General features: G+C 39.3%; 2 protein-coding genes across 5 annotated transcripts in view; one reads left to right on the forward strand and one right to left on the reverse strand.

Moving 5' to 3' along the window:
* Window positions 1-725: 725 nt before the first annotated feature.
* On the reverse strand, window positions 726-15,676 carry cnir (cornichon-like protein). Of its 2 annotated transcripts, XM_067153335.2 has the most exons (6): window positions 15,519-15,676; window positions 15,340-15,435; window positions 12,873-12,941; window positions 9,785-9,897; window positions 9,563-9,703; window positions 726-1,603 (listed from the first exon to the last, which is right to left on the reverse strand). In XM_067153335.2, the coding sequence occupies exons 2-6, from the start codon at window positions 15,412-15,414 to the stop codon at window positions 1,537-1,539; spliced, it is 465 nt and encodes a 154-aa protein (XP_067009436.1). In that variant the 5' UTR covers window positions 15,415-15,435; window positions 15,519-15,676; the 3' UTR covers window positions 726-1,536. The 2 variants fall into 2 exon arrangements, with proteins under 2 accessions (XP_067009436.1, XP_068085227.1); XM_068229126.1 differs by lacking the exon at window positions 15,519-15,676 and having other exon boundaries at window positions 15,340-15,457.
* A 1,956-nt stretch (window positions 15,677-17,632) lies between these two features.
* Window positions 17,633-26,220, forward strand: part of Galk (N-acetylgalactosamine kinase) — an 81,390-nt gene continuing 72,802 nt past the window's right edge. The window contains exons 1-2 of one of the 3 annotated variants that reach the window (XM_068229214.1): window positions 17,633-17,835; window positions 17,995-18,128. In XM_068229214.1, coding sequence (XP_068085315.1) covers window positions 18,079-18,128 — 50 coding nt within the window. In that variant the 5' untranslated portion in view covers window positions 17,633-17,835; window positions 17,995-18,078. The other 2 variants (XM_068229213.1, XM_068229212.1) reach the window with 2 other exon arrangements.

The following is a 26,220-nucleotide window of genomic DNA, read 5'->3' on the forward strand; positions in this document are numbered from 1 at the left end:
CGGGCTACGAAAATGTTAAATCTGAAATAGCCTCAATTATGAAAAACGAACTTATGCGTGTGAATCGGGAGTTTCCTTAGAGGATGCCAGAAATGTGTGGATGTAGGAGGAGAACATTTCTAACATCTCCTGTCATGAGGTACAAGCTTATTTTCTTAATTCTTAATTATTTTTTATATATAAGTGATATTTGTTCGTGGCGTCGACCTATGGAGATCTTTTGCCACTACTTGCACCATTTGAGAAGAACCTGCGTGTAAGTGGAATTGTGGAAGTGTAGAGTGTGAGGCAAGTGGCAGTCCCCAGGCCAGGGATATTAATCAGTTACAATTAAAAACTCCTGACCCAGCCGGGAATCGAACCCGGGACCGCCGGATGACAGGCGGACGCGTTGACCCCTACTCCGCAGGGCCGGACTAATTACTAATTTTCTTAATTTTAATTTGTTATCTCATGTCATGCACAGATAAAGTGAGCAAAGTCTGTTGCTATGCCGCGGAGCAGGAATTGATGAGTCAATGGGAGGCAGATAGGCTGGGCACGTCTGCCAGCCAACCGATGAGAGAAACTCACTGTATCTGTCCACATAATTTATGCCATACAGCGTACACACAAAAGGTAGGTATACTGAAAAGAGTATCCTCGTAAGAAAAATGCCACTTTTACTTAAAATTACACCAAACTTAATATATGTTTTGAAAAACTATTGGTTTACATTTTGTTAAAAAAAAAGGACCCTTTTTATTTATATATGTAATTACATCCTCATAATCATTATGAGAAGTAATTTTTTCTGTAATTCTTGGAAGAATAACACATTTCATTTTAATGAATCCATCACTGCGCTGAGCAGTACCATGCTCCCTACCACACTCTCTCTAGGCATCCTGTTCCGAGCTAAGCTTCAAGGCAGCTCCCGAGGACACTGCTGTACTAGCAAACGATCAGGTAACATCTATCTATTGCTCATGAAGGTGCCGAAGTATATATGCATCACACTTTTAGGAAATACTCTTTTTAATATGAAAAGTTTAAAAAAACAAGAAATAATCTGAAAATGAACACCCATTCATAGTGAAGTAAGGTTTGAATATTAACAATCTTTTGTTTCATAGTCTCTCAGTAAAGAAAAAAAAAAGGGAGTTAAAAAATGGTCAGCATTTAACTATTGGAAACTATGCAGAACACTTGTACAATATTCTAAGATGCTACAGATAAAGAGTAATACAGAGAGCAGTATAAGAACTATTTCTTTTCATCACACTTAATGGACAGGACTTCAAACTTTGGATCTCATAACAGCCTTTGGCACCGTAATGTGCTCTGTGAATAGTGATGATGGTGATTTTCAGCACACCACTAACAGAGTGCCAGATCACAGCTCATTCTTCACCCTTTATCTCACACAACCAGCTGCCTATGCCAGGGATCATAGGGTACTCATACATTAAATCTTTCGTCAAAATTCGTAAAGTAGCTAACAAAGTGTCAGCTTCAGTTGTGTACATGATAAATAAATTAGGAAAATCAGTCAGTTCAAAACTCGGCGATATCCTCTTCGTTCCTCTTCAAAGGGTCACCTTGCAGCAAAGAAATTATCAGGCTAGAACAAGAAGAAGTAAAGTTTGATCACAGTTTCCACAATTTCATCAAATACAGAAAGACAGGAACATGAAGAGGGACACATAATAGGAGAAACACAACAAGAAGTCAGCACTGAAAGAGAAGACAAGGAAAAACATGAAAAGACAAAAAAGAACGAGGACATTCTCCACATCTTCATACACTGCCATCTTCACATAGATGGGCTCTCTCCTCCTAAACTCCAGTTCTTCTACATCCATTTCTTCTCAGCCCTCAATAAGCTTGTTTCTCTTTCCCAGTTTAATCAGGAGAGCAAGTTTCAACACTCACAGGGTGCCCGCTGGTAACTGAAATTGATTTTCTCTTATTTTCCCTGGGATATTCCTATTTTCGCTGAATTAAATTTAGTGGGACATGGTACATAAGTGTGTCACTTGACTATGTTTATCATACTCTGGAATCATCATCTTGAAACATATTTTGCACGAACACTTACAATGGCAAAAGGAACTTGAAATAAATGTATCATAAGTCAAACAAGCTACATCTTATCAAGAAGTGTCAATCTGTGAAGTTGGTTATCAGTAATCCCATTGTAAACAGCCACTACAAGAGACACTTGAACCACATAAAATGAACACTGCTCATAGGTAGCAAGTTAGGTAGTGAGTTACAAAAAAACTGGCTCGCATGTTCTGTGAGAAAGAAAATGAAGTTCACATTCATTCACAAGTCAAAGTCGGATGCATGTATTTGAGTTTTGATACGTAAACAAGCAGCCACAACATGTAATGGAAAGCTTAATAAAAACCCGGCTCAAAAGTTGTTAACTAGTTTGGGAGGTATTTCAACAGACGAGGAGTACAGAAGGAGCTCCAATATAAATTTTAAGTCTTAAGTTTTGATGCTTAGATGGTTTTTAGACACATTATATAGAGTATTTAGAATACTTTAAGAAGAGATTTTAAAAAAATACAATTTCAAAGATTTTATTTAGATTGACACAATTCATCTTTTTTTAATTTGTAACTTATTTGATTGTATACTGTTAGTATTTAATTGAATCAAGTCCACAGATTTGGTGAATTTTTGGTTGCTGATGAAAATGTGTGGTTCTTGAAACATGTACAAGAGATTAATTAATAAGGATTAAACAGTATTGACAAAGTGGACACATTACCAGTGATTTCTCAGTGTTGTCATTGGATAAAAGTCAATATGTACCAAAATAAACCACAATGATTAAAATAATACATTCTAAATATATCTGACTTTACCTGTACAATATTTTGCCATGCATAGCCTTTCTCGAATTATAATGATAATATGAATGGAAGGATAAGGAATTATAAAAATAAATGGACAAAACCTTGAAATTGTGGAGAGCTTCAAGTACTTGGGAAGCAAACCGATGCAAGATGTAGGCCTGACCATGAAGATCAGTAAAAGTATTCAACAGAGAAATGCATTCTATGAGAGTGTGAGAAACCTGGTGTGGAGGAAGTGCCAATGAAGTGTAAAGAGGTATTATTGCCCAATACTGACATATGCAATGGACACCTGGACACTGACAAAAGGACAGGAGCATAAAATCCAGGCCAGTAAAATGAAATTTTTAAGAAGTATAAGGTAAGGGCAGCCCCGTGGTGTAGGGGTAGCGTTCCTGCCTCATACCCGGAGGTCCCAGGTTCGATTCCCAGCTAGGTCAGGGATTTTTTTTACCTGGATCTGAGGGCTGGTTCGAGGTCCACTCAGTCTACATGATTACAATTGAGGAGCCATCTGACGGTGAGATGGCGGACCCAGTCTAGGAAGCCAAGAATAATGGCTGAGAAGATTCGTTGTGCAGACCACACGACTCCTCATAATCTGCAGGCCTTGGGGCTGAGCAGAGGTCGCTTGGTAGGCCATGGCCCTTCGGGGCTGGTGCGCCATGGGAGTTTTTTTTTTTTTTTTTAAAGATGGGCAAGACAAGAAAGGACAGAGCAAGAAATGAGTATGCCAGGAAGGAAATCGGACTGGAAAAGCCTTTTGATAGAATGGAAGAGGATAAACTTAGATGGTTTGGACACGTTAAGAGGATGGAAGAGGGCTGAATGTTGAAATGGATGATTGAAACCCAGATAGGAGGGAGGATAAGGGGGAGACCCAGACTAAGGTGGTTGAAAACAATCAATAACAGTATAATTAGAAGAAACCTGGATTGGAACACAGTTAAGGAGGAACAATGGTGGTCAGATAGGGGAAGGTGGAAAGGTGCCATAAACATCCCAACCCAGCAGGAGCTGGACAAGGGAAATGGATGATGTTGAATCTGAATGTTGGATGTCCCACAAAACTGACTCCTTTCTGTACAACTCAATATAAGTGAGGTCTTTCTCCTGAATCAACTCATCCTAAACTACTAAATAATGTTCAGTCATAACAAATCAGCTGTCAGGTTTGAAGGGAACTAAACCAACCCACTGAAAGGACACTAGGAAACCGAAGGGAGAGATTGTTACAGGCTGCAACATCCTGCACTATCCATATGCTGTACTGACTTGCAACATCCATATCAAAGAAGCGCACACAAGAAACGACAGCAGAGTGGATCACGTCAAACGTCTTGATGTACTTCAAAATGTTGCAGTTACATGTTGTGAACCATGTACTGACAAGAGCTGTGTTGTGCTATACTGTTCTACTGCACAACAGTCTTTGGGGCTCAACAGGATAAACACAATGATAGATCAGCACTGGAAGAAGGAGTAACAGAAAGAGTAGTCAAGAACAAACATGAAAACATACAGGAACAAGTACTGTTTGTGTTATCCTATTAAGTATTCCCATTTTCCTAGCATGTTTCCTTAAACACATCTAGGCTATCTACAACAGCTGATGGCGTATCATTTGAGGAACCAACCAGCCTTCAGGCAGAGTACTAAAATAGGTTACAGATTTGTTTTTGTTATCTAAGTATAACAGTCATGATTTTTTTTGGGTTAATCATATGTAAATGAATCACACTTAAATATTTGGCAATTTGCAAACAAAAGCTAATCTTTGAGTAATATGAAACTGTAACTATGTTACTTCTTTGCAAAAATTTGAGAGCTTTAGTAGTTTATAACATTTACTCTGTACTGCATACTTCGAGAGTTTTGATATATCATTTATAGTGCAGAAACCCGAAAGTATGTATTTGTCACATTTTAATTAAGCAATTAAATCCCTTTCTTTTAATGTAAAATATGTCTACTGTTTTGTTACCGCCCCCCAGTAAAAATCTGTGTTACTTTCTTCAATAATTTCAAAACTATGAAATCTATTAAAATTATACTGAGTTGAGTCGAAGAGAGGAGAGTCCACAAAGAATCAACCAAAATAGTGTTTAAGGTCATATTATGCAGCATGCACTTGATTTTGTAAAATTAGTATAATTCTGAATTGCAACATGATAGTGTGTTCTATAAGGTGTCACTCGTTTCATCAGAAAACCTGTCTAAGCCCAAACACAACGCATTCACTTATTTCCATCACCTACGCAAAATATTATTATACGCCCAAAATACCAGCAGCTATGGCTTCAATCCAGACCCTACATTTTTAAAAAATAATTTTCCCAATGGCTGGCAACAGCAAACTACACATTGCTTATTCTTACATCCAGCATTTTCTAATGCATTGTTTGTTCAATGACTGAATCGTTACTGCTTTGTGTAATGGCTGTTCTAGGTTAAAAGTGCATTTGTCTGCTTGTGTTGCACTTTTGAGAAATTTTGGAGTTACTTTGTTTGATGTGAGATACTTATCTTCATTAGATATGACACTTAGGAAGGGTGATGTGATTGTAGCATAATAATGGAATACTTAATGTATATGACTACTAAATTTTGTGTCTGTGTAGGCACTATAAACTGAATTATTCAGCAGCACCAGCAGACTGGTTCAATTTCATCCAAGAGAACAGGAAAACTGTGGCAGGAAAAATAAAACTACACCAAGTGATGATCGCTTTGTCCTCAGAAGCAGCAAATTAAACCTTAGACCATCGCTGTGGACTTGGATCATAAATTGGGCTACAGGGGAGTTAATGGTGGTAGTGGTGGTGATTACTGTTTCAAAGGGTAGTACTATTCGACAACCAACCCTCTCTTAGTAGTAACCATAAGAAAAAAAGAGAAAGGTCCAATTCTTCCAAGAAATGAAGGTATCAGCAAACGAAAGAACAGGGCCATGAAGGGCATGAAAATGAAAGGTATTCTAGGCAACAAAACCTAATACCGTCCAGTTTGGAAGAGAACAAGTGTTGACAAAGGGAGACTGGATAGAAAGGTTGAAAGTGAAGAACCTAGCATAAATACATGGAAGCTCAGGTTGGGGCCATGTGGTCGCCAACCCACACTCCCACATTAAGAGCTCCTTTTAATCAACTCATATGACATGCAGACGATACAATGGATGTATTCTACTGCTACCACTCATTGGGGCAGAGGAGTGAATCTCCACAAGACTTATGTTCGTCATAGACTTCTAGCAGGTATAAGAAACACTCGCAAAACCTGCAGAGAAACCACTTTTTAGAAAAGACAGCTCCTGGGGGATATTGTCATCGCGTTTGGACAACAGAACACTGTAAAAAAGTTATTTTCTCCAATGAAAGTCAACTGATCTGCAGAAGCAGAGTGAAATGTGTGTGCCCAGTGGCCAGTTCATCAAAATAAGGAAGGGAGATTTCTTTGGGGGCTGGAGAGGTTTCCCAATAGAGAAACAAGTTTTCAGCAAGATTTGGCTCTTTGTTGTTGTTTTGTAGTAGATAACCATAGGTGTCTCACTGCTGGGCAAAGGTCCCCCAAATTGTTACCACTGAACTCTGTTTTGGGCTGTCATTGGCTATGATGATTCTGCGTATCTGCCTTACCCCTCTTCTCAGTTTTTCCAGAGGTACCTACTGAGTAACTATCTTGCTCCACCTGTCATCTGGACTTATGACATCTCCAGCCCATTTCCATTTCAGGGACTTCACTGGGGCAGAAGATTCCTCCTTAACGCAATTCACACAAAGTGAAAAAATTCTATTACTTTTTTATTTTTATTTTTTAAAATACAATTTGCTTTACGTTGCACCAGCACAGATAAGTCTTATGGTGACGATGGGATAGAAAAGGGCTAGGAATGGGAAGGAAGCAACTGTGACCTTAATTAAGGTATAGTTATCTCAATTTCCTCATTAAGAACCCGCGACTCAAATGTTAAGCGGTACCATCCCCCGACAGTAACCATATTTACGACTGTCTACACTTGCCTCTGATATGACCAATAGCAGATGGCTCTTGATCAATAGCATGCTTGCTTTGTCAGTGACAGTCGTGGAGTACTTCAAAAGTGTGTCGGTCCTGAAGCCAGCTCGCTTGTCAGGTCTCCAATGTTGCACAGCTGCATGCAGTTCTGTCCACTCTCACTGCTCCCTCCCAGAGGCTAAGTACTTACAACAGAGAGTTGACAACGCTGTGTATCAAGTTTGGGAAATCCTGACACCCCACGGCCAATGAATGTAAACACAGCCAGCCAGCTATGCTTCAAAAGCTTGCCGGTCGTTAACGAGAAAATTGCAAGAACTATACAGCCCCAGCATTTGCCCAGTGTGAAAATGGGAAACCACTGGAAACCATCTTCAGGGCTGCCAACAGTGAGGTTCGAACCCACGATCACCTGAATGCAAGGAATTCTTCAGTGACAATATTTGTGTGCTAGGATTTCTTTGTAAGTTTAGGACAATAGTTAAAATGTGATTATACAGGAAGAGATGATAAAAGAAGATGTAATTATAAGTCTTGTACATGGGTTGTTTCAAACAACAGTGATTTTCTATTAATATCACAGTTTGCTGAGCAAACTATTGGCCACAGAAAACAAGTAGGCGGTTTGCCAAAGAAGACTCGCAAAACTTGACTATACACAAGATAAAGTCCATAATTGAACTTAAAACTATGTGCTCCAACCTTGTAGAATCTATGCCAAATCATGTAATGCAACTTATATAATAGAAAGGAGGACATAACTATTTCATATTAAGAACATATCACTCATTCCGAGAATAACAAGATAAATCAAAAACTTAAAAGTTTCTCACAGAAAACATTGTTTTGTTTTAAAACAATGAAATCAGTGAATCACCATACATTATCAAACCATTCTGCATTATATCAAACAGCTTTTTAAATAAGGGTTTTGGTTTGATTTTGTTAAAAAAAATTTTAAAAATAATGAAGTATCTGCTTTGAATTGTTAATGAAATTGACTTGTCCAAGACTGACCAGGCATTATTTTCTTGTGTGGACCAAAGTGGTATAAGTCATACTTTGTTAGCTCGTAAAGGTATTCGTCCATGATGCAACAAAACTTGCATGCCACTGTTGTGTTGCGCAAGAAAAATGGCACACACAGCAGGCATGTTTGCCTCTTTTCTTGTTGCACAACACAAAAACTTGCGTTTTTACACCACGCTGCTTAAGTGGCGCAAGTTGTCTTGCATGCAACTTTCCTAGTCAGCTGTTCTAGCGGATGCAAGTGTTGATAGTAGCAAGCATGTCTTCTGACGAGGCGTTATCACCGGCTTGCTTATCGCTGATTTTATTATGGCGACGAAAATAAAGACGAGAAAGAGCGAAACGGAAATGTTGGGTGAGGGAATGGATTTTAGGTCGTGAACATAGTGGAGTTTTTAATAACTTGCTACAGGAATTGTTCATGCGAGACTAAGTCTTCTACAAGAATTTCTTGCGAATGTCAGCGACTGATTTTCAATATCTGCTAAGAAGAGTAGCGCCGTTGGTACAAAAGAAAGACACGCTAATGAGAAAATCCATATCACCAACGGAATGCCTTGTGTAGACAATGAGATATTTAGCAACAGGTAAGCAGAGTTTTAAAAAAATAGCCTATGGATTTTATACAGTACACATAAGAAATCATTTCTTTTAGCTTATTTTAATTTCCTACATTTTGTTTTGTTACAAATGACAGCTATCAATCATTGATGTACCTATTACGGATACCGACGTACACTATTTCACATGTAATAGCTGAAGTTTGTGATGCTATTTACAGAGTGACGAAAGAAGACTACTTAAAGGTATATAAATGTTACTTTATTGTCATGGTTATATTTCATTTACATTAAAGAATATACAGGTACGTACTTACCTTCATTTATTCCCGAGTGTGAACCTGTCAAACACCAGTATAATGCCACAGCAGACGACCACGTGAGAAAGTTGCGCCACAAAAATGATCTGAACTTTTCATGCCACTATCGGATTGCACAACTTTCTCTCTTCCGCTGTGTACACGAAGCCACTTTTGACATTGCACGTAACTTGGAAGTTGCGCAGAATTTGAGTGGCATGTGCAACTTTTCGAACTGCATGACTGTTTACACGGAGCCACTCAACTTTTCTTACTCAAATCGAAGTTGCATGCCATTTTAGTTGCACCGTGGACAAGTAGTTGAAGATTTAACAGTTGCTTTTAACAACAGCAGCTGTATAAATACACTACCAAAAATTCATTTACAAGACAATAATGCCCAAGTCCAAAATAAGAACAGAATAAATACCACACACACGTCAAACTGACTCATCTGGTTGAAGCCATTCAGAATATTAATATAACACAACTTATCTGGTTATTACTAGAGACTGTTTAGTATTCTTGAATAATCCGAAGTACAATTTGGGTATTTCTTCAGTATAACGACAAAATGACCATCTTGTTAATGTCAAAGGATACAGAGCATTAAAGTTAGTAGGATACTGGGATGAGTGATATAATAGATTCATAAGTAGAAGGGTAAAAATAAAGAACATAAAATGTGTTACTGTTGTGTTCCAATTAATAGGCACAGCACTGTAGTTCGAAAACCTCAGAATGAAAACTGACACAAGCAAAAGAAAATGAAAGAATTCTACACATAGTTCACAATCTAAATACTTACCAGTACAAATAGATGAAAAAGAATATTAGATAATATCCCAAGTATATCATACAGTCTCTCATGTGTCTCTTCAGCTGACCACGATTGTGGATCTCCGTTGGGTCATACACTCCGGTGTTCCCTGTGGGGACTGTGAAGTGTCTGTAGTACAGAAAGACCATTTATGAAGTTTTACTACAACATACAGCATTATCATAGGAAGAGGAAGAGAACAACACTTACTCATACGCCAACCACAGTGCCATTGGCAGGTTAACAATCATGAGGAGCCAGTGAGCATGGATCAGCAGCAGTAATGTTAGAAAGCCATGAGCAATAAGTTTTGGTAACACCCACTGAAACACACGTCCAAGATACAACGATAAGACTTGTACAGCTGTCAAAAAAAGAAAAAGAACGTGGCCGGTCTCTTGAATGTAATTCCCTTGTAGGTCCGTCCACTACTATTTAGAGGCAGGCAATGTTACTTATTGATATTTTTTTAAAAAGAGAAAATATAAATGCTCCTGTCCCTTTTATGACTGTTTTAGTAATTAACACCAAGTTCATGAATTAATTATGCCATGACTTTTCTCTTTATCATTATTTTGTATGACATTTTGGCTTAAAATATAATTAATGATTTTATTTTCAACAACATAACTTTGTGGCAACTGCCTTAGAAAATTCAAAATTCAAACAAGTAGAAAAAGAGAAACAAAGCCACGATTCAATACTTAGTCCATCTTCCACCCAACTTGATCACATCTTGCAGTCGAATGAGCAAGGAGTCGACTAGTCTTTTCAAATAACAACTGTTCTCAGCCACGGCTTCCAGGCATTCTGATTGAGCTTCCACAAATCATCTGAACATCTTGGATGGTCACTGGACCAATTTTTCCGCATATACAGTGTGCGCCAAAATATACAGTACTGGAAATTATGTTAGTTTTATTGTCTTTACCTTACTTATCGAGATGATAGTGTAAATGTTCAAAATGTGCTCCATTGCGCTGTAGGCAGTGTTCATAACGATCACGTAAATTTTCCAACATATTCTGGAACATAGGTTGCTGCAGAGTCCTGAAGAACGAGACGATCTTCTGACGTAATGCAGGCACAGTTTTGGGTGGATCTGGACAATTGAAAATTTGCTCCTTTAACATTCCCCACACGTACGCATCAGGTGGTGTAAGATCGGGGGAATGCGATGGGTAGGGGAACTCAGCCCTGCGGGAATTACTCGTCCTGGAAAGATTTCGTGCACCATAGCCATAGTCTGTCGAGCAGTGTGGAAGGTCGCCCTGTCTTGTTGGAACCACTGTCTATTCATCTGCATGTTCCTGGCACGACAAAACCTTCTTAGATCCTGAATAAATGGCCTGATCACCAGGTTCCTATAGCATTCCTGGTTAACAGTAAGAGGTGCACCATCATCATTCTCTATGAAATACGGACCTACAACACCGTTTCCTGACACTGCAGACCAAATCGTCACACGCACACTATGTAGCGGTTTCTGGACTATAGTGTCTGGCCTTTTGAAACCAAGAAAGCGAGTTGTTTGGCAATTGATAAAATCGTCCAAGTGAATGTGACTTTCGTCAGAGAACCACACGTTGAACAAGAAATCTGGATCCTCTTACACCATGGCCAAAAATCATGCACAATATTCCACCTTGACATGGCTATCGTGCTCCGTCAATCGTTGCCCAACCTGTATTCGGTATGGAAATCCACCTATGTCTTTAAACAATCGTCGAAGTGATGTAGGACTGATGTTTAATTTCAGGGCTGTTCGCCGAAGACTTCGCTTTGGAGACTGCAACACCTGATTGAGGACACGTCCATGATTTTCATTTGTGGACACAGTTACTGGCCTACCAGACCTTCCCTTGCGTTGACACAATACACTACCGTACGACGAAATTTTTTAACAATGGATAGCATAACTGTGTTGCTAGGTGCTGGCTTATTGAAGTGTTCATGGTATTGTTCCGCCACTAACTTTAAACTCGGCCCACCTTGATAACAGTTTTCATACGAGCGGAAATAATACTCCACTATAAACACTTTTTCCTCCGTCGCGAGACCCTTGTCTCTTCCAATCACAGAGAACAATGTTCTTTACACAACTAACAATTCATCAGGGCGATGTAACAACATGCAGACGCTCAGGCGTGCACACTGCACAAAAATGAGTAACTTACTGTATATTTTGGCGCAAACCGTACTTCTCTACTTGTGGCCATATATTCCCAATTGGGTTCAAGTCCAGAGAGTGAAAAGGCCAGTCTATCAATTCAATATCCTGCCTGCTCGCAAACCAGTCTCGAATCAATTGAGATGTGTGGACTGGATGATTATCCTGCTGGCACTGAAAAATTCCATCAGGATAAAACAATGTAGTATAAAGAACCAAATAATGTTTCCGTAACCATCTATATTTATGCTGGTTCAATTTTTTATGAGTGCAAGGAATTGTGTCCACTCCACAACTAGAAATCCACCCTGAACACGACACAAACACCTGACCACTGCGGGCATGAATGGTGGTCAAATCGGATGCTAAGAGGTTGATATACCAAAATGGGCCCTTCCTTTGTAGTAGAAAAAGTGATTTCATCAGAATAGATTACCCTTTTCCAATTCCAATCAAAATTTCCCACACCAAAGACTAAACGCTCGTCTACAAGCTCCTCAAGAACTTCTCTAGGGACGGCATGTTGATGTCTCAAACTGGCGGCTCTTAAATGATTTCTCATGGTCTGGTCGTGGCCAGGAAAATTAACAACTACCTTCAAATTTACTGCAGTATGAAAGCGATTCCCATTTTGTGGAGTCACGTCAAATGTCGATGGCAAAGTTTCAGGTAGAAATGGCATCGGTGGTTATCTTTTAGAGTTTTAGCCTCTACCTAGGCCTTAAAATAGCAGCAAAGTATTCACAATGATACAAATATAAATTTTATAATGAGAAATTAATGATATAAATACATTCACAGTCTTATTAATTACTACCGGTATATTATTTGCAGACATAAATTCCAAGAATTTAAGAGAGAATACTGTACAGTTCATAATCTTTGTTTAGTTTTCTAAAGACCTGCATTGAGAGTAACTGTAACCACAAAAAAATTCCTTAATAATTCCTTTGGTTGTACGTTAAGAAATACTACTACCTTTGCAACCACAAATACAGAATAATATTAGTCATAAAATAAACCTATTTATATAACATTATTAAATAATCAGAATATAATCTAAATGAATATTAAAAAAACAAATACCTTCCAAACATTCTGCAATAAGTATGACTACTGTCTACCTACCATATTCAACTTTGAACAGCATTGTTGAGCATTCAGATAGTCGCACTCCAAGTCAGACAATGTGATCACCTAAACTATATGTTAAGGAATGTATGAAAATAGAGGAACAGAATAATGTTCAGCTGACTTTACATAATCCAGATTAGGAGAAGAAAAAATGAATTAGCTGAGAGAGAGAGTGGGGGGAGGGGAGGAGGGAGCAGGTGTGCAGTTTCTTGATAGTATTGTTTCAGTCTGGAGGCTTGAATCACGGTTATCATGAGCCCTGTGTGATTGAAGATTGTTAAAGGGATATAAGAACCAAAATTATAAAATTCAGGATAGGAAAAAACAAATTTATGAAATAAGGTGCCGATATACTGATACAAAACATACAGTACATTGAAACATAGTCCAAATTATTACAAAGATAAGCAAGGGTAATATTACGCGTTTAAGAAAATAGGTATATGTGAACATGATATATTGTAGTATACCAGTACTAATAATGATCCAAGTACAATCAGTAAAGACTGCATTAGAGACTCAAGTACCAGTAATGATGAGGCATGCATGCTGGATGGTAAAATGTTCTTGAACTGATGAAAAATCAATGTTTTTACCAAAGTTCATCATCAATGTCCTGAGTCAGATGATTTCAATAATTCTTTTCTCCATCAAATTCAATTCTGTCAAAATTTCCAGATATTACACAAAATATTTACTCTACTAAGTGCAAGTTAGTATTTTTCTATGCCTCAGATAGAAAAGGGAAAAAATCAGCATAATTTTCAAAAATAATGATAAAAATACTGGAAAATCATGAAACATGTAAATCATACTATTGCCTAATTGTTAATATTATTTGGTCTTTCTACACAAGTATGCCACCAATTTAAACCTTGTGTTGCTGCATCTTTGGTAAGTTTTAGATCCTTGGTCACAACAAAACTGCTATACACACAATGCATGCCATCTGTTGGCAGTATTAAAGTACTGTACTACAAAAGCTTGACTTGGACCACAATCCATTCACTGGAGAAAAAAAAAAAATGAATGTGAAATCTGGGTACCGGTACTTAGATCCCTTGACATTTACGCTCTTCAATTACAGTATAGCAGCCTTACTTCTGATTTGACGTTTGGACAAGCTGTTGTCCAGTGGTAACATAATTAGCAATTTACTGGAACTAGCCAATTGTATGGCACCATTTGCACCGATGGAGAGCATTATATCTAATTTAATTTAATCTAATTGAAATGGAAGTTTGTTCCCACAGTTGTCTATTGGTTCTACGGTGCACCACATGCTTTTACAGCCTGTGTGTTGTGTATTGGTTTGGTAGCTTAGGTGGTCTTTTGTTCACTTCTATTTCTAGAGTAGTTTTCCTATTTCATGTTTTTAGATTAGAATAGTGTTTAGTGCAGAAGAATGTTTAATACAGTTGTAAAATCTTATAATACTTGTGAGTTGATCTGCTGCAGTTGTAGGTTAGTTCTTACGTCTGTCTTTCTTTAAGCATATGCTAGACATTACCGTGAAATGTCAAGCAGTGGTTCCGGTTCAAGTAAGACTGTCGCCAAGAAAAAATGTATATGACTAGAGGTCCCACTGAGAAGTCTGGTTAAAAAAAAAAAGAAAACAGTATGTAATATGCGGAAGTATTTTGAGCAGAAGGAAAGCGAGGACACACACATCTGTAACAAGCAAAGCAAGGAATGGCTTTAAAATGCAGTGACTTTGAATAATTTTTCAGTGCAATCTTTTATCTTTCAAGTCTTCATGTTTACTTTTCTGGCTTTATGTACATTTACAGCTGTATCTCTCTGCATAGAAATGGTATTTACAATTCTGTAAGCATTCAGGTAAGTTCCTTCAATTTATTGAAAGAGTAGTGTAGTCAGAACAATGCCCTGAACTATGCCTACATCAGTCTATTGGCTGAGTACAATGATCACTGAAACTGTGTAAGATCAGACTGCAACTGTACTCAACTCCTGAGCTAGCTCATATGGCACTGGATACCAAAAATAAGTTGTTCCTAACCTGGCAGAGGACAATATTATGAAAAATTTATACTTGTATTTTAAAGTAGTGCCATTTTCTCACTTACCACATTTTAAGAAATGTAAGACAGCACCAATTTCTCCCTGAAAGAGGTTCCACAATACCCCAGTAATTAAACTGAGGTCGCTCTTTACATTCAAACACTTAAATGGGATTTAAATTTCCTTCAGTCTTAAGACTATCAGAGATGCAATGTTACTTCAAATTGCACTAACCATTAATGAAAAAACAATTAACACGACAACCCCACGTACAGCAAACTCACAATGACATTCATAATCAAATGTAAACACAGCAAACGAGTCAAAGGTAGAATAACTTTTCGATGTAAACAAACAGAAATAAAAAATACAATCCGGTAGGCATCCTGATGCATGAAGAGCGCATTAGATTACTAGTAATTTTTATGAGAAAGGATACAAAATAAACCAACAAGAAGAGAACAGCGCCGGTATCAACCAACGCAAATGAGAAGAGAAGTGGATCGGAAACCATGCCGGCTTGTTAACAGAGTCGCTGCGAAAGATTACGACAGTCTGATGTAAAATAACCGAGCTGTCTAAGCTAAATATTATTGTTTCTAACTATTCTGAAATTACCGGTATTTATCTTTGGACATCGACTACATCCATGTTTGTTTCGGTTTCTCACGGGCCTCCTCACGGCAAATATTGTAATGCCATCTGTGGTTGAAAGAAGATATGACGAACTTCAACTGTCTCTACGGGTTGCTATGTTACCAAACAGGGTGGAAATATTTGCTTAAAAAGCCCTATTCCTATTCATTCTATTCTATCCTCTTTGTTCCTATTACTAGAAGTAAGCGAAGATGATCTTGTTGACCTATTGACAAGGTAAACGTTGTTAGTCTATCATATGGATTAGACATCAAACTCGGCAAGTCCAAACGTATGATCATTGATCGTGGAGCACAGGTCCAAATGTGTATATACACACCGTTTTCATTCCCACACAGCAAAGTGGTGAAAAAAAACACTTGTGTAAAGATAGTACGGTACCTATTGTCCAGGAGCTGACTTCTTCCTTACAGAAAACTGTTGATCGCAACTGTGAGCTCACTGTATTAGCTTTGCTGCACCTTGATTCAATCTCACTTACTATTCTGCCATCCTGGGAAAACACACATCCTACTACTACTAAACGTTTTCGTTCCTCCCCTGAAGGGGGAGGCGGGCCTCTTAGACGGTGACGCCGTCTCTTAGGCCGGGAGATTTGTTACGGTGAGGAAGATGTGCGGAGAAGGTGAGGAGGTGGGCGGCCGTGGCCAATACTACGAACTGTCCCGGCATTCGCCTTATTGCAGGAGAATGGAAAACCACGGAAAACCATTCTCAGGACAGCCGACGGGTGGGGCCAGGCGTGAAATCCAGCACTGTGTCCCAGGCCCGTCTCCCGAATGCAGAGGAGTAGAGCCACGGTAGAACGGTGGCCACCTTTCCTCTACTCGGTTGGCCGGTCAGAGTACAGAGCTGTTGGACCACGGACAAGCCGTGGCCTCTTAAGGGACGAAACCCACTCTGCATATACCGACGACACATCCTAAATAGGCCTACTCGATCAATCAGTCACTACTGATCTGCACTTAGGGCAGTCGCTCAGGTAGCAGATTCCCTACAGTATCTGTTGTTTTCCTAGCCTTTTCTTAAACGATTGCAAAGAAATTGGAAATTTATTGAACATCTCCTTTGGAAAGCTATTCCTTTCCGCAACTCCCCTTTCTATAAACGAATATTTTCCTCAATTTAGAAACAGAAATTATCTATCTGTTCCAGTTTTGTATTCCCAATCTGACATTCAATTCTCTTAGGTTTCTTCCCTGCCGACATCACTTTAGTCTTGTAAAAGCTAATTTTCATTTCATACCTATTTTCAAGTTCCAAGATATTAGACATCACAGCGCCCGGGCGAGTTGGCCTTGCGGTTAGGAGCGCGCAGCTGTGAGTACGCATCCGGGAGATAGTGGGTTCGAACCCCACTGTCGGCAGCCTGGAGGCCAGGCAAATTCTGGGGCTGTACCTTAATTAAGGCCACGGCCGCTTCCTTCCCATTCGTCGCCACAAGACCTTTCTGTGTCGGTGCGATGTAAAGCAAAAAAAAAAAAAAGAAGAAGAAAAAGCACAGCACAGCTCAGTTCTACTTTACTAGTGATAAGTGCAGCATGTTGGAACTCAAATTAGAATCTTTCTGTGCGCAATCAGCATCATCTAGAGACAGCTGGAGAAACTAATCACTTATTTGACAAGCCGTGATTTCAAGATTTCACTTCAAGTGATCATTTTTTTTTTTTTTTCAATTGCTAGTTGTTTTACGTCGCACCGACACAGATAGGTCTTACGGCGACGATCAAGTGATCATCGAGCGCCCTCTTAACACCTTAGATTTAAGTACCGCATGTGGCTGTACTAAATTATTCTGGTTAATGATGAGTTGGGGTGTAAATGAGCAGTTCGGTTTTCATTTACAGTACTTTAACATCAAGCATTTCGTATCCAAAGTTAATAACAGAACACGGTAACGGTGTCTTATTTCAACAGTTGGCTACATAGAGTTTTTTACATGTTTTTTATTGAATGTGTGGCATCTAAGAATATGTAAAGAAATACTGTTAAACGAACCGAGCGTAATGCGGAGAAAGATGAATTAACATATCTTGTTATCTTCTTTGGATGCTTCGGATGGAGGAATGGACTGCTCGGCGTTCGGACCATGTGCCACGGCCACGGAAATTCGTTTGACACAAAGAAAGACAGACGTAAACAAATCGAAAATGGGGTTTTAGGAAAGCAGTGGGAAAATAAAACTCGGATTGTCGTGATTAATTTATAGAGATGTATATTAATTGAAGCAATCGTACGGTATTCTCTTTTACAAGTGGGTGAAGAGAAGTGTTTAGGTGTATGTTGATCAAACAACCGGCGATAAGAAACACAAAATACTTAACCTTATCTTTATTGATAATGCTGCTGACGCGGCAATGCAATAACCGGCTATAAATTAGCAGTTGGGTTTGGAGTGGTGAATTGAAGTGCTGCTACCTTTCTGTTTACTATGCAGGTTGAAAACGACAGCCCACCAGTGTTAGAAATTACGAAGAACGATGATGAGTATGCCCGTGTGGTCGACCTACGTACATTTTTTATGCAGAAGTATGGGAAGGAGCCGACATATTACGTGCGTGTTCCAGGGAGGTTAGTTTCGTTGTTTGATGTTAATCACAAATAGCTCATAGGGTGAATGTTAAAGTCAAGTTTGCGAATAGTAACGTCTGGTATGTAAGGCGAATATGTTTTTTTTTTTTAATTTTGTTATATCATTTCAGTTATTTGACATAGCTCTTCTGATTTATGCCCTCCTAATAAAAGTCATACATTTAATAAATATATGAATTTTTAGAATCCGGCTGGTCCAGTAATGTCGAGAATTTCCTTTGTGGAAAAGTATGAGCATTCCTAATTGGAAAAAGGAAACCGAGGGGAAGGGGGTTAGTTCATAGACCAGAACGTAAATTTTTAATATTTATTACAGTGTATACCACACATTTGTGCCTTTGCTGGTTAGATCTAGAGTTTACAGTGCAATATGTCTTATGTTAAGGCCTGTTACTATACTTTCATTGACCTGTCTCAGTCTTATCTTTGGCTTAGATGATATGAATGTGACAGGTATGAGCAATGCTGGTAATGCCATTCCTTATGCAGCCAGTCCTTGTTATGAATGGTGTGAAAATCTCGCTCATGTATGCATTTCAGTGGGCTTGGTAGATATATATCTAATAGTAACTATTAATACTGGTTTGGTGAGGAAAGAAATGGGAAACTCTCACTCCTACACCTAGTATGCCTCTTCAGTTTTGCCTAGCCACCTGTGATCGCTGATGGTGGAGCTGTTGAGAATCAACAGTGGCCTGTGGAGCTGGTGTAGTTTCCTTCTTTGGGACCTGACTCAAATTTATCAGGAAATATTGTCCAGTGGTGTAGGGGCAGCGTGCCTCCGTCTCGCCCGGAGGCCCCGGGTTCGATTCCCACCCAGGTCAGGGATTTTTCTCTAGACCTGAGGGCTGGTTCGAGGTCCACGCAGCCTATGTGATTAGAATTGAGGAGCTATCTGACGGTGAGATGGAGGCCCCAGTCTCGAAAGCCCAGAATAATGGCCGAGTGGATGCGTCGTGCTGACCACACGACCCCTCGTAATCTGCAGGCCTTCGGAATGAGCAGCGGTCACTGGGCAGGTCAAGGCCCTTTCAAGGGCGTTAAGTGCCGTGGTTTTTTTGTATTATAATACTACTATTATGTATTATACACCCGACACTAATCTGATTCTAACAAAATAGATGACCTGCAAGAAACACAAGGCATCAATCAATCAATACTGATCTGCATTTAGGGCAGATGCCCAGGTGGCAGATTCCCTATCTGTTGTTTTCCTAGCCTTTTCCTAAATGATTTCAAAGAAATTGGAAACTTATTGAACATTCCCTTGGTAAGTTATTCCAATCCCTAACTCCCCTTCCTATAAATGAATATTTGCCCCAGTTTGTCCTTAAGAATTCCAACTTTATCTTCATATTGTGATCTTTCCTACTTTTATAAACGCCACTCAAAGTTATTCGTCTACTTAATCATCATTCCACGCCATCTCTCCGCTGACAGCTCGAAACATACCACTTAGGCTATTACATGTAATAAATATAATTTTTGATCCGTATTCATATTTGATTGGAATAATAACAATAAGTTAATTTATTAATTTGACCACCTAATCAATACAATAAATCTTGTCTTTGTTGATTTACATTGGCATGTTAACTAAAATGGTACATGTTTCTCCTTGTAATAGGCATCATCAACCATTGCCTTAACCTTGAAATAAAATTGGGCACCTGATTTACATATACATGAAATAAAACCAATTTTTAAAAAAGCCTTGGAGAGACTAGAACTAAAATTAACATATGGTAAAAGACTTTTAATAATGTTGGTTTTAAGGATATTACAGTGAGTGAGGAAATATACAGTTGGTGAAAGTATTTGTAATATTGACATTAAAAGGCTTCTATTGACATCAGATCTTTGAGCCATCTCTCACTTTCATGTGCCATCGGGTTATTTCATCTTAAGGTTAGTCCTGTAGCCACCTATGGATTAGAAAATATATGGATATATCTTGGAAAGAGGCAACTACATAGTATAGAGAACGTGAAAGCATTATATTTAAAGAAAGTACTTTGCCTATCAAAGTACACTCCATCACGCCTCGTATACCAACTGTCGAGGGAATTATTCTTTGTGGAAGAGCTGCGTTTGAAACTACAGCTCCCGGCCACCCCAGCATATAAGGAACTCCTACAAGAGCTTCAACAAAAGAGAGACAGCATATGGTGGGACTTTTATCAGTGTGATGCAATGATCAACTGCAACTGGACTCGGGGAGGCTATGAGTTGAGACACGTTGTGACCAGACTCTCAGTCCATGGGTTTCACCAATGCCTGTGTATTAAAGCGAGCTTTCATGAGCCAAGTCCGGACTGCAGGTGCAAAAGATGCGGCGAACTTTGTGAACGCTATCACGTACTTAAGTGTAAACTGAGAATAGAATCCTTAACAAAATTCTGTACAGACGACTGCTCATAAGAATTTTTTTTCCATGCACATTTGTGCACAGTAAAACATTTATTATAATTAAAATGAACAAAGCAACAATCTGTTATGAATAAGTGATAAGATTGCTATAAAATTATGCTGGCCAACCAGCGGTTACAACAAAAATGACAATCAAAATCGTATTTAATCAAAAAATAATGTTGAAGGAAGGATAGTCAAGTGACCTGTAATTATTTGATTACATGAGATAAGAGTCGAAAGTCAATGGCATATGGTGAAGTTGTGGTTCACTTTGATCAAAAAACGAAGTTGTAGTTGAAGGCTGAAGAATGATGTTTAAATTAGACCTCTATGGACCATCTCAATTTGATGCAATGCTAAAATGTTGTTAAGAATATAGCTTTATTGACATTCTAGTCGAAACGGCAGTGTGACGAATCATTTGACGATGGTGAGGGTAATTTGTTACGTTATAAACTAAACGTTATTGACTAGAATGTCAATAAACCTATATTCTTAACAACATTTTAGCATTGCATCAAATTGAGATGGTCCATAGAGGTCTAATTTAAACATCGTTCTTCAACCTTCAACTACAACTTTGTTTTTTGATCAAAGTGAACCACAACTTCACCATATGCCATTGACATTCAACTCTTATCTCATGTAATCAAATAATTACAGGTCACTTGACCATCCTTCAACATTATTTTATTCAACATTACTTTTGATTAAATACGATTTTGATCGTCATTTTCGTTGTAACCGGTGGTCGGCCAACATTTTTTTTTTTTTTTGCTAGTTGTTTTACGTAGCACCGACACAGATAGGTCTTATGGCGATGACGGGACAGGACAGGGCTAGGAGTGGGAAGGAAGCGGCCGTGGCCTCAATGAAGGTACAGCCCCAGCATTTGCCTGGTGTGAAAATGGGAAACCACGGAAAACCATTTCAGGGCTGCCGACAGTGGGATTCGAACCTACTATCTCCCGAATACTGGATACTGGCTGCACTTAAGCGACTGCAGCTATCGAGCTCGGTAAACATAATTTTATAGCAGTCTTATCACTTATTCATAACAGACTGTTGCTTTGTTCATTTTAATTATAATAGAAGCCTTTTAATGTCAATATTAAAAAAATACTTTCACCAATTGTATATTTCCTCACACATTGTAATATCTTTAAAACCAACATTATTACAAGTCTTTTACCATATGTTAATTTTAGTTCAAGTCTCTCCAAGGCTTTTTAAAAATTTGTTTTATTTCATGTATATGTAAATCAGGTGCCTGATTTTATTTCAAGGTTAAGGCAATGGCTGATGATGCCTATTACAAGGCGAAACATGTACCATTTTAGTTAACATGTCAATGTAAATCAACAAAGACCTTATTGTATTGATTAGGTGGTCAAATTAATAAATTAACGTATTGTTATTATTCCAATCACATACCACTTATGATACAGATGTTGATTCCCATAGAGAACTTAAAATATTTGTCCTGAATGAGTAAATTTATAATACCAATATAATGGTCCATTATTGGACATTATAAATTTTCCGGCTAACTCATTCATTGGTTGCCTGCGTTTCGCCCTCGTGTGCTAAGTTAGGCTCGTCAGTTGGGACTTAGCACACCACCCAAGACGCAAGGCTAGTGCATACCGAGGAGGCCACTGCATAGGCTACTTGAAGCCACCAGCAGTGCCAATGCACTATGAGAGCTATGTCTCATTTCTAAAAATTGATGCCTGCCTGGCCATCAGATGATACAGATGTTGATTCCCATAGAGAACTTAAAATATTTGTCCTGAATGAGTAAATTTATAATACCAATATAATGGTCCATTATTGGACATTATAAATTTTCCGGCTAACTCATTCATTGGTTGCCTGCGTTTCGCCCTCGTGTGCTAAGTTAGGCTCGTCAGTTGGGACTTAGCACACCACCCAAGACGCAAGGCTAGTGCATACCGAGGAGGCCACTGCATAGGCTACTTGAAGCCACCAGCAGTGCCAATGCACTATGAGAGCTATGTCTCATTTCTAAAAATTGATGCCTGCCTGGCCATCAGATGATACAGATGTTGATTCCCATAGAGAACTTAAAATATTTGTCCTGAATGAGTAAATTTATAATACCAATATAATGGTCCATTATTGGACATTATAAATTTTCCGGCTAACTCATTCATTGGTTGCCTGCGTTTCGCCCTCGTGTGCTAAGTTAGGCTCGTCAGTTGGGACTTAGCACACCACCCAAGACGCAAGGCTAGTGCATACCGAGGAGGCCACTGCATAGGCTACTTGAAGCCACCAGCAGTGCCAATGCACTATGAGAGCTATGTCTCATTTCTAAAAATTGATGCCTGCCTGGCCATCAGATGATACAGATGTTGATTCCCATAGAGAACTTAAAATATTTGTCCTGAATGAGTAAATTTATAATACCAATATAATGGTCCATTATTGGACATTATAAATTTTCCGGCTAACTCATTCATTGGTTGCCTGCGTTTCGCCCTCGTGTGCTAAGTTAGGCTCGTCAGTTGGGACTTAGCACACCACCCAAGACGCAAGGCTAGTGCATACCGAGGAGGCCACTGCATAGGCTACTTGAAGCCACCAGCAGTGCCAATGCACTATGAGAGCTATGTCTCATTTCTAAAAATTGATGCCTGCCTGGCCATCAGATGATACAGATGTTGATTCCCATAGAGAACTTAAAATATTTGTCCTGAATGAGTAAATTTATAATACCAATATAATGGTCCATTATTGGACATTATAAATTTTCCGGCTAACTCATTCATTGGTTGCCTGCGTTTCGCCCTCGTGTGCTAAGTTAGGCTCGTCAGTTGGGACTTAGCACACCACCCAAGACGCAAGGCTAGTGCATACCGAGGAGGCCACTGCATAGGCTACTTGAAGCCACCAGCAGTGCCAATGCACTATGAGAGCTATGTCTCATTTCTAAAAATTGATGCCTGCCTGGCCATCAGATGATACAGATGTTGATTCCCATAGAGAACTTAAAATATTTGTCCTGAATGAGTAAATTTATAATACCAATATAATGGTCCATTATTGGACATTATAAATTTTCCGGCTAACTCATTCATTGGTTGCCTGCGTTTCGCCCTCGTGTGCTAAGTTAGGCTCGTCAGTTGGGACTTAGCACACCACCCAAGACGCAAGGCTAGTGCATACCGAGGAGGCCACTGCATAGGCTACTTGAAGCCACCAGCAGTGCCAATGCACTATGAGAGCTATGTCTCATTTCTAAAAATTGATGCCTGCCTGGCCATCAGATGATACAGATGTTGATTCCCATAGAGAACTTAAAATATTTGTCCTGAATGAGTAAATTTATAATACCAATATAATGGTCCATTATTGGACATTATAAATTTTCCGGCTAACTCATTCATTGGTTGCCTGCGTTTCGCCCTCGTGTGCTAAGTTAGGCTCGTCAGTTGGGACTTAGCACACCACCCAAGACGCAAGGCTAGTGCATACCGAGGAGGCCACTGCATAGGCTACTTGAAGCCACCAGCAGTGCCAATGCACTATGAGAGCTATGTCTCATTTCTAAAAATTGATGCCTGCCTGGCCATCAGATGATACAGATGTTGATTCCCATAGAGAACTTAAAATATTTGTCCTGAATGAGTAAATTTATAATACCAATATAATGGTCCATTATTGGACATTATAAATTTTCCGGCTAACTCATTCATTGGTTGCCTGCGTTTCGCCCTCGTGTGCTAAGTTAGGCTCGTCAGTTGGGACTTAGCACACCACCCAAGACGCAAGGCTAGTGCATACCGAGGAGGCCACTGCATAGGCTACTTGAAGCCACCAGCAGTGCCAATGCACTATGAGAGCTATGTCTCATTTCTAAAAATTGATGCCTGCCTGGCCATCAGATGATACAGATGTTGATTCCCATAGAGAACTTAAAATATTTGTCCTGAATGAGTAAATTTATAATACCAATATAATGGTCCATTATTGGACATTATAAATTTTCCGGCTAACTCATTTATTGGTTGCCTGCGTTTCGCCCTCGTGTGCTAAGTTAGGCTCGTCAGTTGGGACTTAGCACACCACCCAAGACGCAAGGCTAGTGCATACCGAGGAGGCCACTGCATAGGCTACTTGAAGCCACCAGCAGTGCCAATGCACTATGAGAGCTATGTCTCATTTCTAAAAATTGATGCCTGTCTGGCCATCAGATGATACAGATGTTGATTCCCATAGAGAACTTAAAATATTTGTCCTGAATGAGTAAATTTATAATACCAATATAATGGTCCATTATTGGACATTATAAATTTTCCGGCTAACTCATTCATTGGTTGCCTGCGTTTCGCCCTCGTGTGCTAAGTTAGGCTCGTCAGTTGGGACTTAGCACACCACCCAAGACGCAAGGCTAGTGCATACCGAGGAGGCCACTGCATAGGCTACTTGAAGCCACCAGCAGTGCCAATGCACTATGAGAGCTATGTCTCATTTCTAAAAATTGATGCCTGCCTGGCCATCAGATGATACAGATGTTGATTCCCATAGAGAACTTAAAATATTTGTCCTGAATGAGTAAATTTATAATACCAATATAATGGTCCATTATTGGACATTATAAATTTTCCGGCTAACTCATTCATTGGTTGCCTGCGTTTCGCCCTCGTGTGCTAAGTTAGGCTCGTCAGTTGGGACTTAGCACACCACCCAAGACGCAAGGCTAGTGCATACCGAGGAGGCCACTGCATAGGCTACTTGAAGCCACCAGCAGTGCCAATGCACTATGAGAGCTATGTCTCATTTCTAAAAATTGATGCCTGCCTGGCCATCAGATGATACAGATGTTGATTCCCATAGAGAACTTAAAATATTTGTCCTGAATGAGTAAATTTATAATACCAATATAATGGTCCATTATTGGACATTATAAATTTTCCGGCTAACTCATTCATTGGTTGCCTGCGTTTCGCCCTCGTGTGCTAAGTTAGGCTCGTCAGTTGGGACTTAGCACACCACCCAAGACGCAAGGCTAGTGCATACCGAGGAGGCCACTGCATAGGCTACTTGAAGCCACCAGCAGTGCCAATGCACTATGAGAGCTATGTCTCATTTCTAAAAATTGATGCCTGCCTGGCCATCAGATGATACAGATGTTGATTCCCATAGAGAACTTAAAATATTTGTCCTGAATGAGTAAATTTATAATACCAATATAATGGTCCATTATTGGACATTATAAATTTTCCGGCTAACTCATTCATTGGTTGCCTGCGTTTCGCCCTCGTGTGCTAAGTTAGGCTCGTCAGTTGGGACTTAGCACACCACCCAAGACGCAAGGCTAGTGCATACCGAGGAGGCCACTGCATAGGCTACTTGAAGCCACCAGCAGTGCCAATGCACTATGAGAGCTATGTCTCATTTCTAAAAATTGATGCCTGCCTGGCCATCAGATGATACAGATGTTGATTCCCATAGAGAACTTAAAATATTTGTCCTGAATGAATATTTTAAGTTCTCTATGGGAATCAACATCTGTATCATCTGATGGCCAGGCAGGCATCAATTTTTAGAAATGAGACATAGCTCTCATAGTGCATTGGCACTGCTGGTGGCTTCAAGTAGCCTATGCAGTGGCCTCCTCGGTATGCACTAG

This window comes from Anabrus simplex, chromosome 9 (assembly GCF_040414725.1).
Source record: "Anabrus simplex isolate iqAnaSimp1 chromosome 9, ASM4041472v1, whole genome shotgun sequence".
Lineage (NCBI taxonomy): Eukaryota > Metazoa > Arthropoda > Insecta > Orthoptera > Tettigoniidae > Anabrus > Anabrus simplex.

Coding starts and splice junctions, on each gene's coding strand:
- cnir (XM_067153335.2), bottom strand. CDS start 15,414: ATGGTTTCCGATCCACTTCTCTTCTCATTTGCGTTGGTTGATACCGGC. Junction 12,942..15,339: donor TCTTCTTGTTGGTTTATTTT/GTATCCTTTCTC, acceptor CATATAGTTTAG/GTGATCACATTGTCTGACTT. Junction 9,898..12,872: donor GCTGTTCAAAGTTGAATATG/GTAGGTAGACAG, acceptor CGTGTGTTTCAG/TGGGTGTTACCAAAACTTAT.